The 18064-nt window shown below is 37.5% G+C and overlaps 2 protein-coding genes across 2 annotated transcripts in view; both read right to left on the reverse strand.

The window, feature by feature from the left end:
- On the reverse strand, window positions 1-16098 carry LOC129413724 (tricarboxylate transport protein B, mitochondrial). The gene is made up of 9 exons (XM_055167492.2): window positions 15874-16098; window positions 7156-7263; window positions 6610-6709; window positions 4044-4182; window positions 1730-1814; window positions 1364-1468; window positions 921-1036; window positions 763-836; window positions 1-500 (listed from the first exon to the last, which is right to left on the reverse strand). Exons 1-9 carry the CDS (start codon window positions 15935-15937, stop codon window positions 386-388), a joined length of 906 nt encoding a protein of 301 aa, XP_055023467.1. The 5' UTR covers window positions 15938-16098; the 3' UTR covers window positions 1-385.
- Window positions 16099-16877: 779 nt separating this feature from the next.
- Window positions 16878-18064, reverse strand: part of cltcl1 (clathrin, heavy chain-like 1) — a 39798-nt gene continuing 38611 nt past the window's right edge. The window contains exon 33 of the mRNA XM_073868094.1: window positions 16878-17954. Coding sequence (XP_073724195.1) covers window positions 17833-17954 — 122 coding nt within the window. The 3' untranslated portion in view covers window positions 16878-17832. The remainder of the gene's footprint in view (window positions 17955-18064) is intronic.

Consider the following 18064-nt stretch of genomic DNA (forward strand, 5'->3'; position numbering starts at 1 on the left):
TTTTAAAATAGTTCTCAACTAAATAATTTCTTAATATTGTCCTAATAAACCATAAATCAAAGCAAAGCTTATTTATTCAGCTTTCAGATGATGTATGAATCTAAATAATAAAGAAATGATCCTTATTTTGTGGTTCAGGGTCACATACATTTTTCAATATCTGAAGAATTGTGATTGAGGTTGTGATGAGCGAATTCTTTTAAATTTGATTAAATATTATTAAAATAATGTTAGCAAAATGTAATATATTATTATGTATAATGATTTTTAAAAACAAAATGTAAACAGCAGATTCAGTCCTATCACAGATGTGAGGTGTGTGCTGAAACCCAAGTATACAAACTTGAACGTGTCTCAAATAATCTCTATTGATATTCTCCTGATTTTACTCAGTTTTCCAGACTTTGTTTAAAACCTTCACAACCTCCTCATAGATGATAAAGACAATGGCAACATCCAGACAAACTCTGCCCAGACGTGGAACCGTGCCTTTGTAGAACCTGAAGAAAACACACAATAAAATCTTACTTTACACTTAATAACAATAACACGTTTTAAATCACAACACTTTTACAGGTTTGATTCTGATGGTTTGATGAATGCTGTATAACTGCACGGCTGTTGTTCATATCACTTGATCAAAACATTTCAGCTTTTTGAAAAACCATGAAGTTAAGCAGAAAACACACACAGACAGACTATTCAGCAGTCAATTATACATATACATACATCAGCTCATTTATCTGAATCAAAAATACTTACGCCGTGGGTCCTTCATGTCTCATGATCTTAACAGCACAGTCCCAAGTGTTTTTATACTTATGAGCTTCCAAACCCTGAAACAAATCCCAAAACACATTTAAAATCTACAGTAGAGATATAAATGCAAACACACACAGATGTTTGTATTTTTTGTATACCTGCATTCTTGTCTTGATAACATCCAGAGGGGTGTTTCCAAACACACTTGCTGCTCCAGCAATTGCACCAAACAAACCGGTCAGGATGGGGTTGATGGACTTGTTGGGATTATCACCTAGAAAATATGATAATCATCTATATAATCATTTTAGCTTCCTCTTCTAGACGTTACATTAGTAATACGCTCGCTTATAATGTCGAGTTATAGCCGCAGCAAATTTGACTGCTTATGCTATCGTGTATCATGTTGTGCTATCTGTCGTTTTTCTGTGCTTTTACAGCTTCTATTAATGTAAAGCTGCTTTGAAACAAATAAGTATTGTGAAAAGCGCTATATAAATAAAATTGAATTGAAATTGAATTAACAGCTGCATGAAGACTTTCTATCAGTGACCAGCAGAGGGCAGCACTGCTCAGAAAACTCACGCGCGCACGCGCACACCTTTGTACCAGTTTCTGAGTGACGTCATGACAAAGAACCGAATGGCTTGATTGGATCCTTGTTTGAGGACAGTCGCTGTTATACCCTGATACGTCCCTCTGATTCCTGACAGAAAGAGAGAAAACAGCACTTACTGTGGACACAGATCATGTGGTTGTGTGTTGAAGACAGAAACGATGCAAATAACAGTTAATAACACAGAACTGAAATTATTCACAAATATTTGTTTTGATAATAATGTAGATACTGGACTCATGCAAAATAAAGCATGTGTATTAGGAACATAGTTAGTGTTGACTTCATGTTAACTATAAGATGACCTCACAGAATTATTATAATATTAAAACAATGCGTTGAGATCTTTACCTTGAGTTCTGATTATCTCTCGTACTCCATGAAAAAACCCTCTATATTTAGGATTTGCTGATGTTTGATCATGGATGAATTTCACCTAGAAATGCAAAGGGTTTAGTTGAGTAGTATGAATTGAATTTGACACTAAAATAATATGTGATTCTGGACAACAACATCAGTTTGGGTCTGATGATCAGTATAGGGCAAAATCAAGGGGCAACCTTCCGATCTATAGACCTCCATGTTAAAATGCCCGCTTTACAGTAGAAAATAATGTTTTCAGCCTGGACCAAAAATTGTTTTGGTTTAAATTTTGCCCTTCATGGCAACTGTGAGAGGGTGATTTTTTTAAGTCATCTGTTTACATTATATTAACTCTTTCGCCGCCATTGACGAGATATCTCGTCAATTAAGAGAAAACGCTTCCCTGCCAATGACAAGATTTTCCGTCTTTCCGCAATACCGCTATTATCCACCAGGTGGCGCACTTCCGCAACTTATACAACCCGGAAGTAACGCCTCACGTGAAAGAGAAAGAACTCCGTGTATGTTTTAAAGATCGCGTGCATCTGATCTCTATCAAAAGTACTTCGCAAAAATTGAATTATCTCAGCCTTTTGCCCAAAATTGGATGTTTTTGAAGAAACCTACCCATGTTTGAGAGGTGATTACAAGAGAACTAATTAAGGTAGGCTGAAAAGTTTTTTTTTGTTTGAAAGCAGAGGGTCTGTTCTTTCATCTGATATATTGTTTGTTTATATATTTAGAGAAAGAACATTTTCTGGAAGGCATTAAACTTTTGTGAAAATCATGATAAATGCTGCCGCTGGCTGGCAACTTTTTTTTTAAAACGCTGGCGGGGAAAGAGTTAAAGAGTAACTAAACCCTAAACTTTTTTTAGTTAAAGATCTGTAAGAATGATGATTTATTAGTGCTGTTCATTAATTTTAGTAAGTTTTTTGACATTTGGATATAAAGTGTTTCAATACTACAAGTGCTGCCCTCTTCAGGTTGAACGGTGGCTACTGCAGTTGAATTTTCCTATTGGATGTTGGTCCAAAAAATATCTTGTGACGTAAGCAGGTTCAAGCTCACCGCCCTTGTTACGATCTCACCACACACTTGGTACGAGCTTAGTTTGTCCCCTCTATCGGCGTTTGATCTGCCCACTTTTCTTGCATTTTTCAAATATTGCCAGTGGGTGGAGTCAGGCTCTGACCAGGGGTTTAGTTACGCTTGACGCCCCATTCACGCCCCATTCAGACAGCCAGCTACCAGCAGTGGCAGAGCGACGCGATTTCATTCATTTCAATGAAAACTGGGCGACTTTCGGCGACACGAGCGAAAGTAACCACTAGCAACCGTATGGGCGTGTCCAGCAATGTGAGAAAGTAACCCCTCGTTCAGACAGCCAGCGACCTTATCGCTGTGTGTGGCTCGTCTCTTTCAATGAGGCGTTTCTAAATCTGCTTGTCATAAACAAATGAGTACCATCCACGCCAGTAACTGACGAGAGAAGGATGGCGTGAACTCCACTGCTTCGTTCTCATTTGAAGTCAGTCCTGAAATTCGCTCGACATTTGCATAAAGTGAAACTTTTCTTAACTTTCTCGCGTCGCTGGACACGCCCATACGGTCGCCAACGGTCACTTTCGCTAGTGTCATCATTTGTTTATGACAAGCAGATTTAGAAACGCCTCATTGAAAGAGACGGGCGACACACAGCGATAACGTCGCTGGCTGTCTGAGGGGTTAAGCCTTAAAATTCGACATAAATAAGGGCGTGGCCACTTGAGTGACGAATGAACTGCCACTGCTGTCACTAGAATCGAGCTAGGCAGGCGTGGTTTCAGCAACAGCCACCTCACCTTCACCCACGTCCCGCCTCTTTACACATATTTGTTTATCTGCGAGTAATGCGCGGCCAAGATGGCGACGGCAGGCACCGCCTACCTCAAGCTTCAAAAAAGCTCTTCACAAACCTATGGGTGACGTCACAATCACTACATCCATATTTTTTACAGTCTATGGTCAAAATGATTGATTTTATGCCAAAAATCATTAGGATATTAAGTAAAGATCATGCTCCATGAAGATATTTTGTAATTTCCTACTGTAAATATATCAACATTTTTTATTATTTAGTAATTTATTATTAGTATATGTGTTGCTAAATACTTCATTAGGACGACTTTAAAAGCGAATTATTTTTCAATATTTCAATTTTTGTGGGGGCAGATACCAGATTTTTCTTATTTATTCAGCTTTCAGATGATGTATACATCTCAATCTAAAAATATTGACCCTATATTCATTTGAATCTTACCTTTATTGTTTCCATTGGACACACGACTAGAACCGCCTCCATGACACCAGCACCTAAACCACAGACTAAACCACGAGTACTGTCCAGTTTCCCATTCTGATCTTTCATCTGATTACTCAATATCTCAAATACACCAAATCTAAAGACAGACAGAGAGAAAAAGAGAGAGAGAGAAACTCATTATTAATGCAGCATCGAACCACCTTACATTTACGCATTTGTATATATATATATATATATATATATATATATATATATATATATATATATATATATATATATATATATATTAAAACTGTAAATCCAATAAAATGCTCCTGTATATATATACAGGAGCATTTTATTGGATTTACAGTTTTAATTTCCACCACGTTACTCTATGCTGTTTAATATTTTGCTTTAACTCAAAACCGCTTAGAGAAACCACTACAAACCTCTTCTTATACACAAGGGTTTGAAATATAAACATTACTATAGCTTATGGGGAATGACATTTGTAAACGCCTTTCATTACAGACTGAATAGTTTTTTGCGGTAACACTCATTACAGTGACATTATTTTATCACAGTCATTCAGTTCAATGTGTTTGCAGACACATCAGACACTGACAAAGTTTAAAATTGAGCGAGAGGAATAAATACGATGATCTGAACAAGCATTTTGATCCAGAACTGTAACTTGAAGGCAGTTATACAACCCCATTAAATGTTTTTACCCTGTAGTCACATCTCTCCATGAGTTATCCGATTTCCTAAAGACTTTAATTCTGTCGATTTGGTCCTTCCTCTTTAATGATGGGGCGTCAGCGGTAACCCAGGCAACCGGTCGACTGCAGGTCTCTATAAGATGACCTGTTTCATGTTTTTATGTGTTTATTGCTCAGAGATGTGACTACAGGACATCCAGCAGAGTTATTTATATATCTGGAGCAAATCAAGTGTGAGATAAACACAAACACAACTGAACTTTCATCTATTATTGTCTCTACAGACATAATACATCTCTCTCTTTTTCTGTACTGTATACTGTATGCATATATACTCTACTCAAAGTTAGGTTTAGTATTGAAATATTATTAACAAGAGTACAATTTCCTTTTTTTGTGATTGTTGCGGGCAAAATCCTTGATCTTGCGGCACGTTTTCTTAAAAAATGTGATGGAATATGCGGGATATTTATGCAATTTTTTTGCAATTTATATGCAATGAAAATTGCGGGAACTTTCTGTGATTTTTGCTACGAAAATGCAGGGATTAAGAAATCATATTTTGCACACGGAAATCTGCAATTTATGCTGTGAAAGTGCGGTGTATTTGAAAATGCGGCCCCTGCATAAATATGCGGACTTTGGCTGATTATGCGTTGAATCATGCGAGCGCATAATCGCGTTTTTCTGGAGGGACTGTGTTTTGCATTTTTATTATACATTTTTTTTTTTAGAAATGTCTGCACTTTTCCAGTCTGATCAAATAATAAAAAACTAAAGTTTTTTAAAAGAAGTTGCATCACTGCGCCGCCATGTTTGCAATACTGTGAAGTCTTTAACGGTTGACGATTGGCTCTTTTTACCGGAAGGCGGGACTAGAGCGGCCATATTGACCATATTGCTGCAATCTCCCCCATTTATAGCAATAGCAGTGTTAATATTAAATATCTTTAATGCACATCTTTGGCGGTATGATTTATAATGGGTTAAAGTCATGCGGGACACAGTGTTCAGATGTAGAAGAGCTGCTGTGAATGAAAATAAGATAGAGGTAGATACAGTAATGCAATCTGGGCTTGAGTCCAGCTGTCTCAGAAGATTCAGACGATCCATTAGAGGGTGAAACACACGGTGACCTCTCCAGATCACTTCAATCAACTAATGAAACCAGAGACTATCAATCTGAGAGCAGAGCATTTAAACCACAGCTGATCCAGAGTCAGTCTGCCCACATTAAAGTGATGCATGTAAAAATCTTTTAGGTCTTATTGCCAGATGGACAACAGTCAGAAGAACTAAGTGGAAAATTTAAATAAGAAGACTTGTAGAGATGGCACACACACACACAGAGACAGACAGACACACACACACAAACACACACACACACACACACACACACACACACACACACACACACACACACACACACACACACACAGTGATGTTTATCAGGACGGTGATGAAGTCAGATCTGCTGTCTTCCTCAGTGACCATAAAAGCTCAGAGTTTGACAGACAGAGCCGGACACACGCTGTTGGCCTGTCATTCACAAGACACACATTATATGCAGGCACACACACAGCATACACACATACACACACAGACAAACCAAGGTTCAGGGGAGCCGTAGACACTTAACCCATCTATAAATGTGAGAAACGCTCTTCTGGTGTGTGTGTGTGTGTTTGTGTGTGTGTGTGTGTGTGTGTGCATGCGTTATTTCCTGCTGGAAGAAAAACTATCAGCATAATAAATGTCAACGGTCTGAAACAGACGCAGCAATAACACAGCAGCGATTGACTGCCTGGCATTAATATGCAGAAAAACACATCTGTGCATGCGTGTGTATGTGTGTATACCTGACGGCAGATTTCGGGATGGATCCATACAGTAATGAACTGAGACCTCTATATAAACCCAACACACCGTGATGACGAACCGTCTGTGAGACACAGTCCGCTGCAAAACAAACACACACATATAGTACTATAATTAATAACACATATAAATCATTCATAAACTGTTAATTAAGATCATCAATGTATTACAGATGTTATTCATTAAATGAAGAAGCAGCTGTCTGATAAATCATAAATCAGAAGGCTTGTTAAAATCTTCTCTGAGTTTCAGCCAAAGTATATGAGAGAGAGAGAGAGAGAGAGACACGGTATGAGAGTATACGTTTGTTTACTTAGTGAATGTAACAGCAGGTTGAAATCAGTTCTGGCCCACAGACTTTCCGTAATTAAGTCCAAAGAGGATGTGTACGTCACGTGTGTGTGTGTGTGTGTGTGTGTGTGTGTGTGTGTGTGTGTGTGTGTGTGTGTGTGTGTGTGTGTGTGTGTGTGTCTGTGTGTGTGTGTGTGTATGTGTGTGTGTGTGTGTGTGTGTGTGTGTGTACTCACTGATGCCTCTGTACCGTGGAGGATTGGCTTTCTCATCTAACTGTAGTTTAGTTTTTACATACTCTGTAGGAAAAGTGATGCAGATTTCAATTCCACCTGCGAAACCACCTACAGATAAAAGATCAAACACGATCAGTTTTCAATAAGGAATCATAAATTCCAGAAATCAGTTCAGATTTTTATTTATTTAATTAAATTGTGGTTATTATTCATATATAAGTTCTGCAGACATATAATTATTAGAAAATTATTAACAATTTCAAATAACGTTGTTGTAACAAAAAAAAAGATTTTTTTTTTGCCATAACAGGAATTGCAATTCTCTATTTTAAACTTTCAACAATCAATAACATAATCATAATCATTCAATCATTTATAATATTAAAGGATTAGTCCATTTTCTTTAAAAAAAATCCAGATAATTTTCTTAGACCACCATGTCATCCAAAATGTTGATGTCTTTCTTTGTTCAGTCGAGAAGAAATTATGTTTTTTGTGAAAAACTTCCAGGACTTTTCTCATTTTAATGGACTTTAATGGACCCCAACACTTAAAGGAATAGTCTACTCATTTTCAATATTAAAATATGTTATTACCTTAACTAAGAACTGTTGAATCATCCCTCTATCATCTGTGTGTGTGCACGTAAGGGCTGGAGCGCGCTGCGACGCTACGATAGCATTTAGCTTAGCCCCATTCATTCAATGCTGCCATTTAGAGATAAAGTTAGAAGTGACCAAACACATCAACGTTTTTCCTATTTAAGACGAGTAGTTATACGAGCAAGTTTGGTGGTACAAAATAAAACGTAGCGCTTTTCTAAGCGGATTTAAAAGAGTAACTATATTTTATGGCGTAATAGCACTTTTGGGAGTACTTCGACTCGCCTGAAAAGTCCGCTCCCCTTCTCACTCTCATAATGGGAGAGGGAGGGTGTTACTGCGTCGAGTCCAAGTACTCCCAAAAGTGCTATTACGCCATAAAATATAGTTACTCTTTTATCCGCTTAGAAAAGCGCTATGTTTTATTTTGTACCACCAAACTTGCTCGTATAACTACTCGTCTTAAATAGGAAAAACGTTGATGTGTTTGGTCACTTCTAACTTTATCTCTAAATGGTACCATTGAATGAATGGGGCTAAGCTAAATGCTATCGTAGCGTCGCAGCGCGCCCCAGCGCTTACGTGCACACACACAGATGATAGGGGGATGATTCAACAGTTCTTAGTTAAGGTAATAACATATTTTAATATTGAAAATGAGTAGACTATTCCTTTAACAGTTTTAATGCAGTTTAAAATTGCAGTTTCAAAGGACTCTAAACGATCCCAAACGAGGCATAAAGGTCTTATCTAGCGAAATGATTGTCATGTTTGGCAAGAAAAATAAAAAAGATCCACTTTTAAACCACATCTTCTCGTCTCTCTCCGGCTGTGTGACGCGCCAGAGTGACCTCACGTTATTGCATAATGCTGTGGAAAGGTCACGTGTTACAAATATAAATAACACATTTGTCTACCATTTTAAACAATAAACTGACACAAAGACATTAATTAGTATCATTCGACATACAACTGTGTCGGAACGGTCCCCTTTCTCCACACTTGTAAACACTGAGGTGTAATTTCGCATACGTAATCCGTGACCTCTTGATGTATTACGTGAGGTTGCGCTTGTTGTGGTTTAAAAGTGCATATTCTTTATTTTTCTTGCCAGAAATGACAATCGTTTTGCTAGATAAGACCCTTATGCCACGTTCAGATAATTTAGACTCCTTTGAAACTCAATTCAAAACTGCACCAAAACTGCCAAGTGCTGGGGTCCATTAAAGTCCATTAAAATAAGAAAAATCCCGGAATGTCTTCCCCAAAAAACACAACTTCTTCTCGACTGAACAAAGAAACACACCAACACCCTGGATGACATGGCGGTCCAAGAAAATGGACCAATCCTTTAATATATCATTTGAAAGAGTAACATCTCAAAACTCAATTGTAATCTATTTGTGCATTTTAATCATATACAAAAACAAATATGAAGCAACATTCATTTCTCTCTCTAATTAAATGTAATTAAATAAGCTTATCTGTTTGTGGGCAGAAACAGATGCAGATTATATCGCATCAAAAATAAAACACCTGTAAAGTAAATCTCACACACAAACTGAGACAATATATGAGCAAGCACACAGACTACACAATAACACACCAGAAACAAAACACTACATTCATCAAACCACACAAACTCTCTCTCCTATTTTCTTTCAGTTTTTGCTTTAGATCAATATATATTTTATTTTAACAGATTGGGAGCAGTTTGACATGTGGGGGTTTTAAAGCTACACATACACACGCTCGCACGCACACACACACACACACACACACACACACACACACACACGCACACACACACACACACACACGCGCGCACACACAGCTGATAGAACTAATCAATAAAAGTACAGAATCTCCTGCCGGTCTCTTCACACTGAACAATCATAAATCACAGTAAAGACCTTCACGCTGTCAGCCGTGTGTGTTTGTGTATAAGACTGAGTGAGAGCACGAAAACACAGTTAAACATGATTGATATACATCAAAATCTCACAAAAAACACTTCAATCTCATTCATTCATCACTGTGTGTGTTTATAATCTCAGACTGCAGTTCATATATCCTCACTATAGTATAGCAAGATCAATCAAACACACCAAAATCATTTATTTACCCTCATGTCATTCCACTTTTGCTTTTTATAATGCAAAAAACACAGCACCAATGGTACAGCTACAGACACATATATAATCCACATCTTCTTTAAACTATGGACCATTTTAGCTGCTATCGACTAAAACCGTTCTTCTCTGCAGATCTCCTCAGATGAAGACTGTTGTATGGGTTTAGAGGATTAATGTTGATAATTATATTACTTAAAGGGATAATTCACTTTTTTTTGGAATCCATTCAGCCGATCTCCGGGTATGAGTGTACCACTTTTAACATAGCTTAGCACAATCCATTGAATCTGATTAGACCATTAGCATCGCGCTCAAGAATGACCAACAAGTTTCGGTATTTTCCTATTTAAAACTTGACTCTTCTGTAGTTACATTGTGTACTAAGACAGACGGAAAATTCAAAGTTGCGATTTTATAAGCCGATATGGCTAGAAACTATACTCTCATTCTAGTGTAATAATCAAGGACTTTGCTGATGTACCATGGCTGCAGCAGACGCACTGATATTACGCAGCGCCCGAAAATAGTCCCCTTGGTTACTTTCAATAGCAGGGGACTATTTTTGGGCACTGCGTAATATGAACGCAACCAACCTTCAATGAAAAAATCTATTCACTCCATCCTTTTAAATCCCCATTAATCCAAAGCAGTCTTTAGATATGCTGTTTTGATTCACTTAGCAATGTGATGTCACACTGCTAAAGCCCCGCCCACGGCTGCTGACTGACAGTCTTGTATTAACATAGTTTCTGCCTCCTTCAGTGAGTTGGATAATGTCTGCTATTTATTCTGTGCTTCTTTCCTCATCACTTTTGGTAAGGGAGCGAAGAGCAATTGCTCATTTGCATTTAAAGGTACACACACAAAACGTGCGTTTTTTCTCCCACTCAAATTGGGGCATTTTGGACATGCTATAATAAATGATCTGTGGGGTAATTTGAGCTGAAATGTCTCCAGAATGTTTCTATTACAAATAAAAAATGGGCATAATATGTGCCCTTTAGTCCTTGTATGTGTTCATTCATGTCTTGCCGCTGTCGTCTTGTTTGCTTGCTTACTAGACTCCTGGCATTAGCTTAGGGTTTTGTAAATTAATATATATAAATAGAGAGAGAGAGACAAGGATGAGGTGAATGTGATTGAAGGAGGTGCTTAGAGAGGAGAAGAGATGAACACTCAATGAGTTTTGCCTCCCGGCAAAACCAGGGACCAAAGAGAAACACGCACAAATACACACACACACATACACTTTTACAGTGCAATAAAAGCTTTGAGTGATGATAAACCTCAATGGCGCTTCTCCATTAGGCAGAATTGCCTAAAGCGACTCCAGATCTACAGACCGACAGGCTGATACAGCTGAAAAAATTACATCCAGAGATTTCCACTGTAGGAAAATATTTTAAATTATTGTAATTTGGCAAATAAGAAATCATTTATTGCTAAAATTTTACACTGGGCCAGTTGTTTCATTGTAGTCATGGATAGTAATATTATATAAAATTCAGTATACAGGGGTGCGCAAACATTTAAAGGAGACATATCATAAAAATCAGACTTTTTCCATGTTTAAGTGCTATAATTGGGTTCTCAGTGCTTTTATCAACCTAGAAAATCTGAAAAAGATCAACACCGTAACTTAGTTTTGGTAAACCATTCTCCACAAGCATGTAAAAAATAGGCCATTGAAATATGGCTCCCTTGTGATGTCAGAAGAGGATAATACCGCCACTTAATCTGCACTATCCAACCACAGCACTGCCATTTAGAGCAGAGATCAGCTCATTTGCATATTAAAGGACACCTAAAACGGCACATTTTTGCTCATTTACAAAGTGACGATTTTAACATGCTATAATAAATGAAGATTGTTTGGTTCTAAAACGCAATAAATCCATTTTGACTAATTTCGGTAAAAACGTGTTTTCTAACCAAGAAAGTGACAAGATGAAAACCACTATTTTCTGTTACAAACTTTCACATAGCATCTTTAGGTTATAAAACCATAAAAAATTCAAATCCATAATTTGATTTTCAAAGATTTATTATAAAAAGGGATTATTTTGTCTGCAAAATGCAATAAATCCAAAATTCTATAAATCTGTTGAATCAATATATTAATGTGCATTCATCTTTGACATGTTATATTCATTTAGTTGACTAGTGGTATACACTGATTAAAAAAAAATCAACATTAATGGCCAATCAAAACACTTTTTAAGAACATAATAAGAACAGTGTCATTGCTGCTGTCATCCTTGGGACGTCGTCGCTGAACTTTTTTGACAGCGATCAGCTGTAAAATGTTTTGGTCCTGCTCGATTTTCATTGGCTTCGAGTAAAATAATGGAACGTTTTTCTTAAGATCCCCTGGCATGTGTTATGTGTTAGCATGAGAGAATCTTGATGCTGTCGTGTCTGAACAAGCAACAGCCGGCATTTTTCCATCTCCCGAGTGCCTCTCGCGTAAATTATTTGATTTTGATAGCTTACGTTTCTTCCCTCCCAATGTTTGTTGATCACGAAGTACAAAGTAGATTCTGTGTGTATTCAACGCGCTGCCGTTGTTGTTTAAAATGCGTGGAATGGTGCGCTGTGATTGGTTGAGCGGATTTATTGCATTCTGCAGAGAAGAAAAACTGGCTTTTTTGCGTTTTGGTAAAAAAGGGAGAAAAGATGACAGAATAACACGGCAGATGGATTTTGCTTAAAATTAAATATTTACTTTTTAATACTGACCTGATACAATACTGATTTTGGCGGTAACTCTTTTTTTTATGACGTTTATGGTGTTTTGGAACCAAACTCTTATCTTATTATCTATTTGGTATTTTGAACTAAAACGTCATACGTACTCCAGGGACACCACCTTAAAAAGTCTTGTGAAATGTCCCCTTTAACACTTAAAATTTAGTTTTTCATTTAATCATGGAAGTTAACAAAATATGCTTTGCAACAGTCTGCTGAATTGAATGATGTACTGTCTGATGAGGTCTGGGAAATACGACTGCTAAAATAAAAATTCAAGATATAAACTAATCCAGTTCAAAGTTATTCACCACCTCCGCTACTCAACAACAAGATTATCCAAAATATTTTTCTCATAATCTTCTTAATGAGATAGATGCCAATGTGGCACAGGACACTGGCACGTTTTTTTAAGTGCATACAAAATTGTAATTCAACCTGATCACAATATAGCTATTTTTGGCTATTTTAATGTAATAGATACCCTTTCTTATACTCTGCAGCAGGCCCTAATGGTAGGCATGATTGTAGCCAAAAAAGTAATACTCCTTAATTGGACATCTTCACAAGCTCCTTGCTTTCAAAGATGGTTGGACATGATGTGCTATAATATTCAAATGGAACAACTGCTGAGCTCAGCTAACAAAAAGATTTGAAGCCACATGAGGGCTTCTGACTTGTCTAATAAACCTCCCTCTTTGTGTGTGTGTGTGTGTGTGTGTGTGTGTGTGTGTGTGTGTTTGGTTAATAAAACTAGTTAAACAGGTAATGCTGTATTAGTTAAGGTTAATCTGTCGGGATGGAATATTCACATTCTGTTCATATCTGCGGATATAAAAACCTAAAGAAATAAGCCCAAACCTCAGAGAAATGAGCAACACAACCGATGATGAGAGAAACATCTGACCGACTGTGTGTAACATTACAATGTTTACAGGTCGCCAATGCATTTGTGACACCATAGACCAGAAGCACACAACAATACACCTTGTGTTTGATAGCTAAACCCACAACACACTTTACATAAAACTCAAACACACAAAGGCAGAATTTTTATGAGACTTTGCATAAGACACAACAGCATACAAACACATGCATACACACGTTACATACTGTAAGACTCAAAACCACACAAACATAAAGTGTTATTTAAGCTAAACGCAAAAGAAAGAAATATAAAAAGAAAAAAATATATATTTAGCTTTATATGTTTTTTTATTTATATTTCGCTTAAAGAGGACATATCATGAAATCGGACTTTTTTTCATGTTTAAGTGCTATAATTGGGTCCCCAGTGCTTTTATCAACCTAGAAAATGTGAAAAAGATCAACCCAATAACTTAGTTTTGTTAAACCATTTTCTGCAAGCAAGTGAAAAAAACAGGTCATTTAAATTTGGCTCCCTTTGTGATGTCAGAAGGGGATAATACCTTATATACTATTTTTAGTGCAGAGACCAGCTCATTTGCATTTTAAAGGACACACCCAAAAACGGCACATTTTTGCTCACACCTACAAAGTGGCAATTTTAATATGTTATAATAAATTATCTATATGGTATTTTGAGCTAGAACTTGACATGTGTACTCTGGGGGAACCAAAGATGTATTCGACAACATAAAAAAAAACTTGTGAAATGTCCCCTTTAAAATTATTACTATGACAGGACCATTAACACTGGTCCATTATTTTCATGACAATAAAGCACATATTGAAGATTAATACAAATATCACATCTATGCATTTGGCACACACTTTAATGCATTCAAGCTATACATTTATCAGTATGTGTGTCTGGGATTCGAACCTACGACCTTATAAGCTGCTAATGCAACAGGAACTACAGGAACAATGCACACAATGTAATGTGTACAATTGATATTAAATTATACTTATACATGACTGTTGTATTTCATCCAATACTATGTTTGCACAACATTTATTCTGATTTTGTATATCAGTATTGATTCACTGTAACAGTAAAATGTTAGGAAGAATGCATTACTGTAATGAGATAGGGGTGCAATACTATTAATATTATCTAGATACACACTACACCTCTCGAAGGACTTATACTGTTAGTACACAACAAAGCTACTCCATAACATCCCTCTAATAATGATGTCACACTAAAATCATCACACAATATCACAATTATCCACACCGAACGGTGACAATAACAGTTTACTGACCTGAAAGAATAATGACAAAAACAATACAGTTACAGAGTTTTTGTCCTTTAGCAAATGGATGTGACATTTTTGTCACATTAAATGTGAAGGCTTTGTGTAATTACAGAGGGCTGTGTGTGTAGGCTATATATACATAAAACAAGCCTGTAATGGAGGAAAAATATCAGCCATAAAGACCTGTCATCTCATTTCAACTGAACAGCAGATCCCAGACGGTAGTTAACCAATTATACTGGGAACACCAGAGAGAGAGAGAGAGAGAGAGAGAGAGAGAGAGAGAGACTGTAATTACATTATCTACCTCATTTAACTAAACATATTTAGGGCATTATTTAATAATGCCTTTATTGTAAAAAAATATGAAATGTTTATCTTGATTATTATATTTTCTCTAGAGACTAAAATGTCCTGTAATGACCGGGATGTCTGAACTGTGTGCTTTATGGGACAAATACTCTGCTCTGACCTTACAAGACTGATAAATCATCTGTCAGACAAAACATCATCATCAAAACCTACAGAAACCAGCAAAAAAACCCAAACAAACACCACCACCATCGTCATCATCATGTGTAAAGCTCACGAGCTCTGTCTTATATCCTCTTTTTAGTGATGAATACATCATACAGTACATTTTTTATCAGGTTAATAACAATACAGCACGGTAAACATAATTCAGTGTTCACTTTCTTAAAACACAATGAATTCAGCTGTTAAAATCTGACATGTATCATCTGTACAGTACGTTCCGTGTGTGCATATAGTTTAGCTTGTTTACTTTTAAATTTTACGTTTTGCAAGTACTGGAAAAACTAAGAATGACTAGATTACTCACTTGCTTAATTTCAACATATTGAAAGTGAACGAGGCGTTGCCTAAAAACATTAATTCAATGACAGCACCGCAATATCTTTCTTTAACTCATCCTTCCTTTTCTTTCATAAAGTTTACAAGTCGTCATTTTGAGAAATGAAACTTCACTCGTATGAAACAATTTACACACTTTTCTTTATGTTGTGGTGTATGTTATTTGTGTCTGACCTGCCAGTATTGCTTTTCCAGGATGCGTGAGTTTCCCCGCGGGTGCGGCGCGTTCACGCGTCATCTTCACTCAAACACTAGAAGAAACAATCTGAGAGCAGCGCGCGACCCGCCGACCATAGACCGATGACACGAGACTGATCACGGCCAATCAGCGGGCAGAGTGCGTTCATAGGGCGGGGCTCTGCCTTAAGGTGGACTGAGTCGTCTCCACCCTAAACCCTCGATCCACATCCACGACAAACTGTTGAGCAGCTTTACATTTTTAGACATTGTAGATTTTAAACATTAAAGTACTAAGAACATTATAAGAATATACATATGTACTACGTAATGTCTTTCTAAACAACTTAAAGGTGAGTAAATGAAGACAAATGATCATTATTTGAGTAACTTAAAGAAACAGACACACGGGCAGATGGAGATGCTGTGACATCAAACAGCATGTTTAATGCTCGTAAACTTTATTTTCATGTGTACACATAAATGCACAACACCCCACCTGTGCATCCATCATCCAGTATCACTATTTATATATTTTGCTTTACTTTTTCTTTTCCTATAAAATTCAGTTTCTCCTACATGACTGTAGTCAGTGCTTACGGCTTGCAGTAATGCTGACAGCGCCAGAATAAATCAGAAAAACATGCAAAAATAAATAAAAAATGAATCTAAACATTTGTTTCATGCCTTTCCCATCCTTTATCATGTACCGTATGCATTTCTAGACCTTTTACTGATACGTGAGCGATACAGACATCCTGGGTACCATTAAACATTTGTTTGTTCTCATGACTGAAGCGCTCGACATGCATAATATGACGTCATTGCATTCTCACTAAGGGGGCGTGCACACCAAACCTTTTACGCCCGCGGCCGGCCCATGTTTTCAATTGTTTCCAATGGAAGCTCAGCGCTTTTCAAATAAGCCAGCAGCTAGTGGTTTTCTTCCGTGCTGAAAACCGGCGCCCGGCGGTTTTTCCGCTCTGAGCGCCGAGATTTGAAAAATGTTCAACTTTGAAAAGCTCCGCTCGTCAATGTCAGTTCTCACGCGGCCGTCCAATCACAGTGGAGGAGGGGCGGGACAAGTATCACAGCAACCAACCGTCTCACAGCTGACGTATTAGAGCATTCGGTGTTGTCCAGGCGTTTTCAGCCGCGTTTAAAAGTTTTGGTGTCCACAACAAGGGGGCGTGCACACCAAAGCTTTTACGCAAAAGGCTGGCGCATGTTTTCAATTGTTTCCAATGGAAGCGCGGCTTTTTTCAAATAAGCCAGCAGCTAGCGGTTTTCTTCCGCGCTGAAAACCGGCGCCCAACGGTTTTTCCGAGCTCAACGCTGAGCGCCGCGAGTTGAAAAATATTCAACTTTGGATAAAAAGCTCCGCTTGTCCGTCCAATCACAGTGGAGGGGCGGGACAAGTATAGCAACAACCAACCGGCTCACAGCTAAAGTATCAGAGCTACCAAAGTGCTCAGCTGAAGAAAGCTGGCACTCAGCTGAAAAACAGTTGGCATTCGGTGTTGTCCAGGCGTTTCAGCCGCGTTTAAAAGTTTTGGTGTGCACAACCCCTAACAGTGTGTTGTTCACTTTTTTGTAGCACTTAAAACGTAAACGCAATTCTGCAAAATAAAACAATTGGACAGGGATAAAAAAATGACAAAATAATTGAAAGGATTGTCAGTAGTTGAAATGTTAAAATGTCAAAGTCGGACAATCTGTAGAGATGTGTTTATAGTATAGTTTCATGTCCTTACTCTTTTCTCCTCTTGTTAATCAGTACTATATATTTAAAAAATAAAAATAAAACGAGCAGCTTCTTGTGCCAGTTAACAAATAAGTATTTAGTGCTGCGTTTTGTTTGTTTGAAGCAGCTTTTATCAGGCATCCTGAACGCAGCAAGTCCAGCATAGCAGACACATATATCCCAGAATTCCTAGCAGGAGCACTGTTGGAGAATCAAGGCTGAGGGTTGAAGCCATATGCTGGAGGAACAAATCCAGGAGGAGCGTATCCATAACCCGAAAAACCCGACTGGGGTGTGATGGGTGTTTGATTGCTGTTTAACATCAACTGTTGTCCTGTACACAAACACACACAGGTTTCAGTTTTATTAGAGATCGTGTAGACTAACATTGTTTTACTGCATATCAAAATGATGGGTGATTTAGGGGATTCATCTTTTATATCC

This window comes from Misgurnus anguillicaudatus, chromosome 5 (genome assembly GCF_027580225.2).
Source record: "Misgurnus anguillicaudatus chromosome 5, ASM2758022v2, whole genome shotgun sequence".
NCBI lineage: Eukaryota > Metazoa > Chordata > Actinopteri > Cypriniformes > Cobitidae > Misgurnus > Misgurnus anguillicaudatus.

Coding starts and splice junctions, on each gene's coding strand:
- LOC129413724 (XM_055167492.2), bottom strand. CDS start 15,937: ATGACGCGTGAACGCGCCGCACCCGCGGGGAAACTCACGCATCCTGGA. Junction 1,815..4,043: donor GTCCAATGGAAACAATAAAG/GTAAGATTCAAA, acceptor TTGCATTTCTAG/GTGAAATTCATCCATGATCA. Junction 501..762: donor AGACATGAAGGACCCACGGC/GTAAGTATTTTT, acceptor TGTTTTCTTCAG/GTTCTACAAAGGCACGGTTC.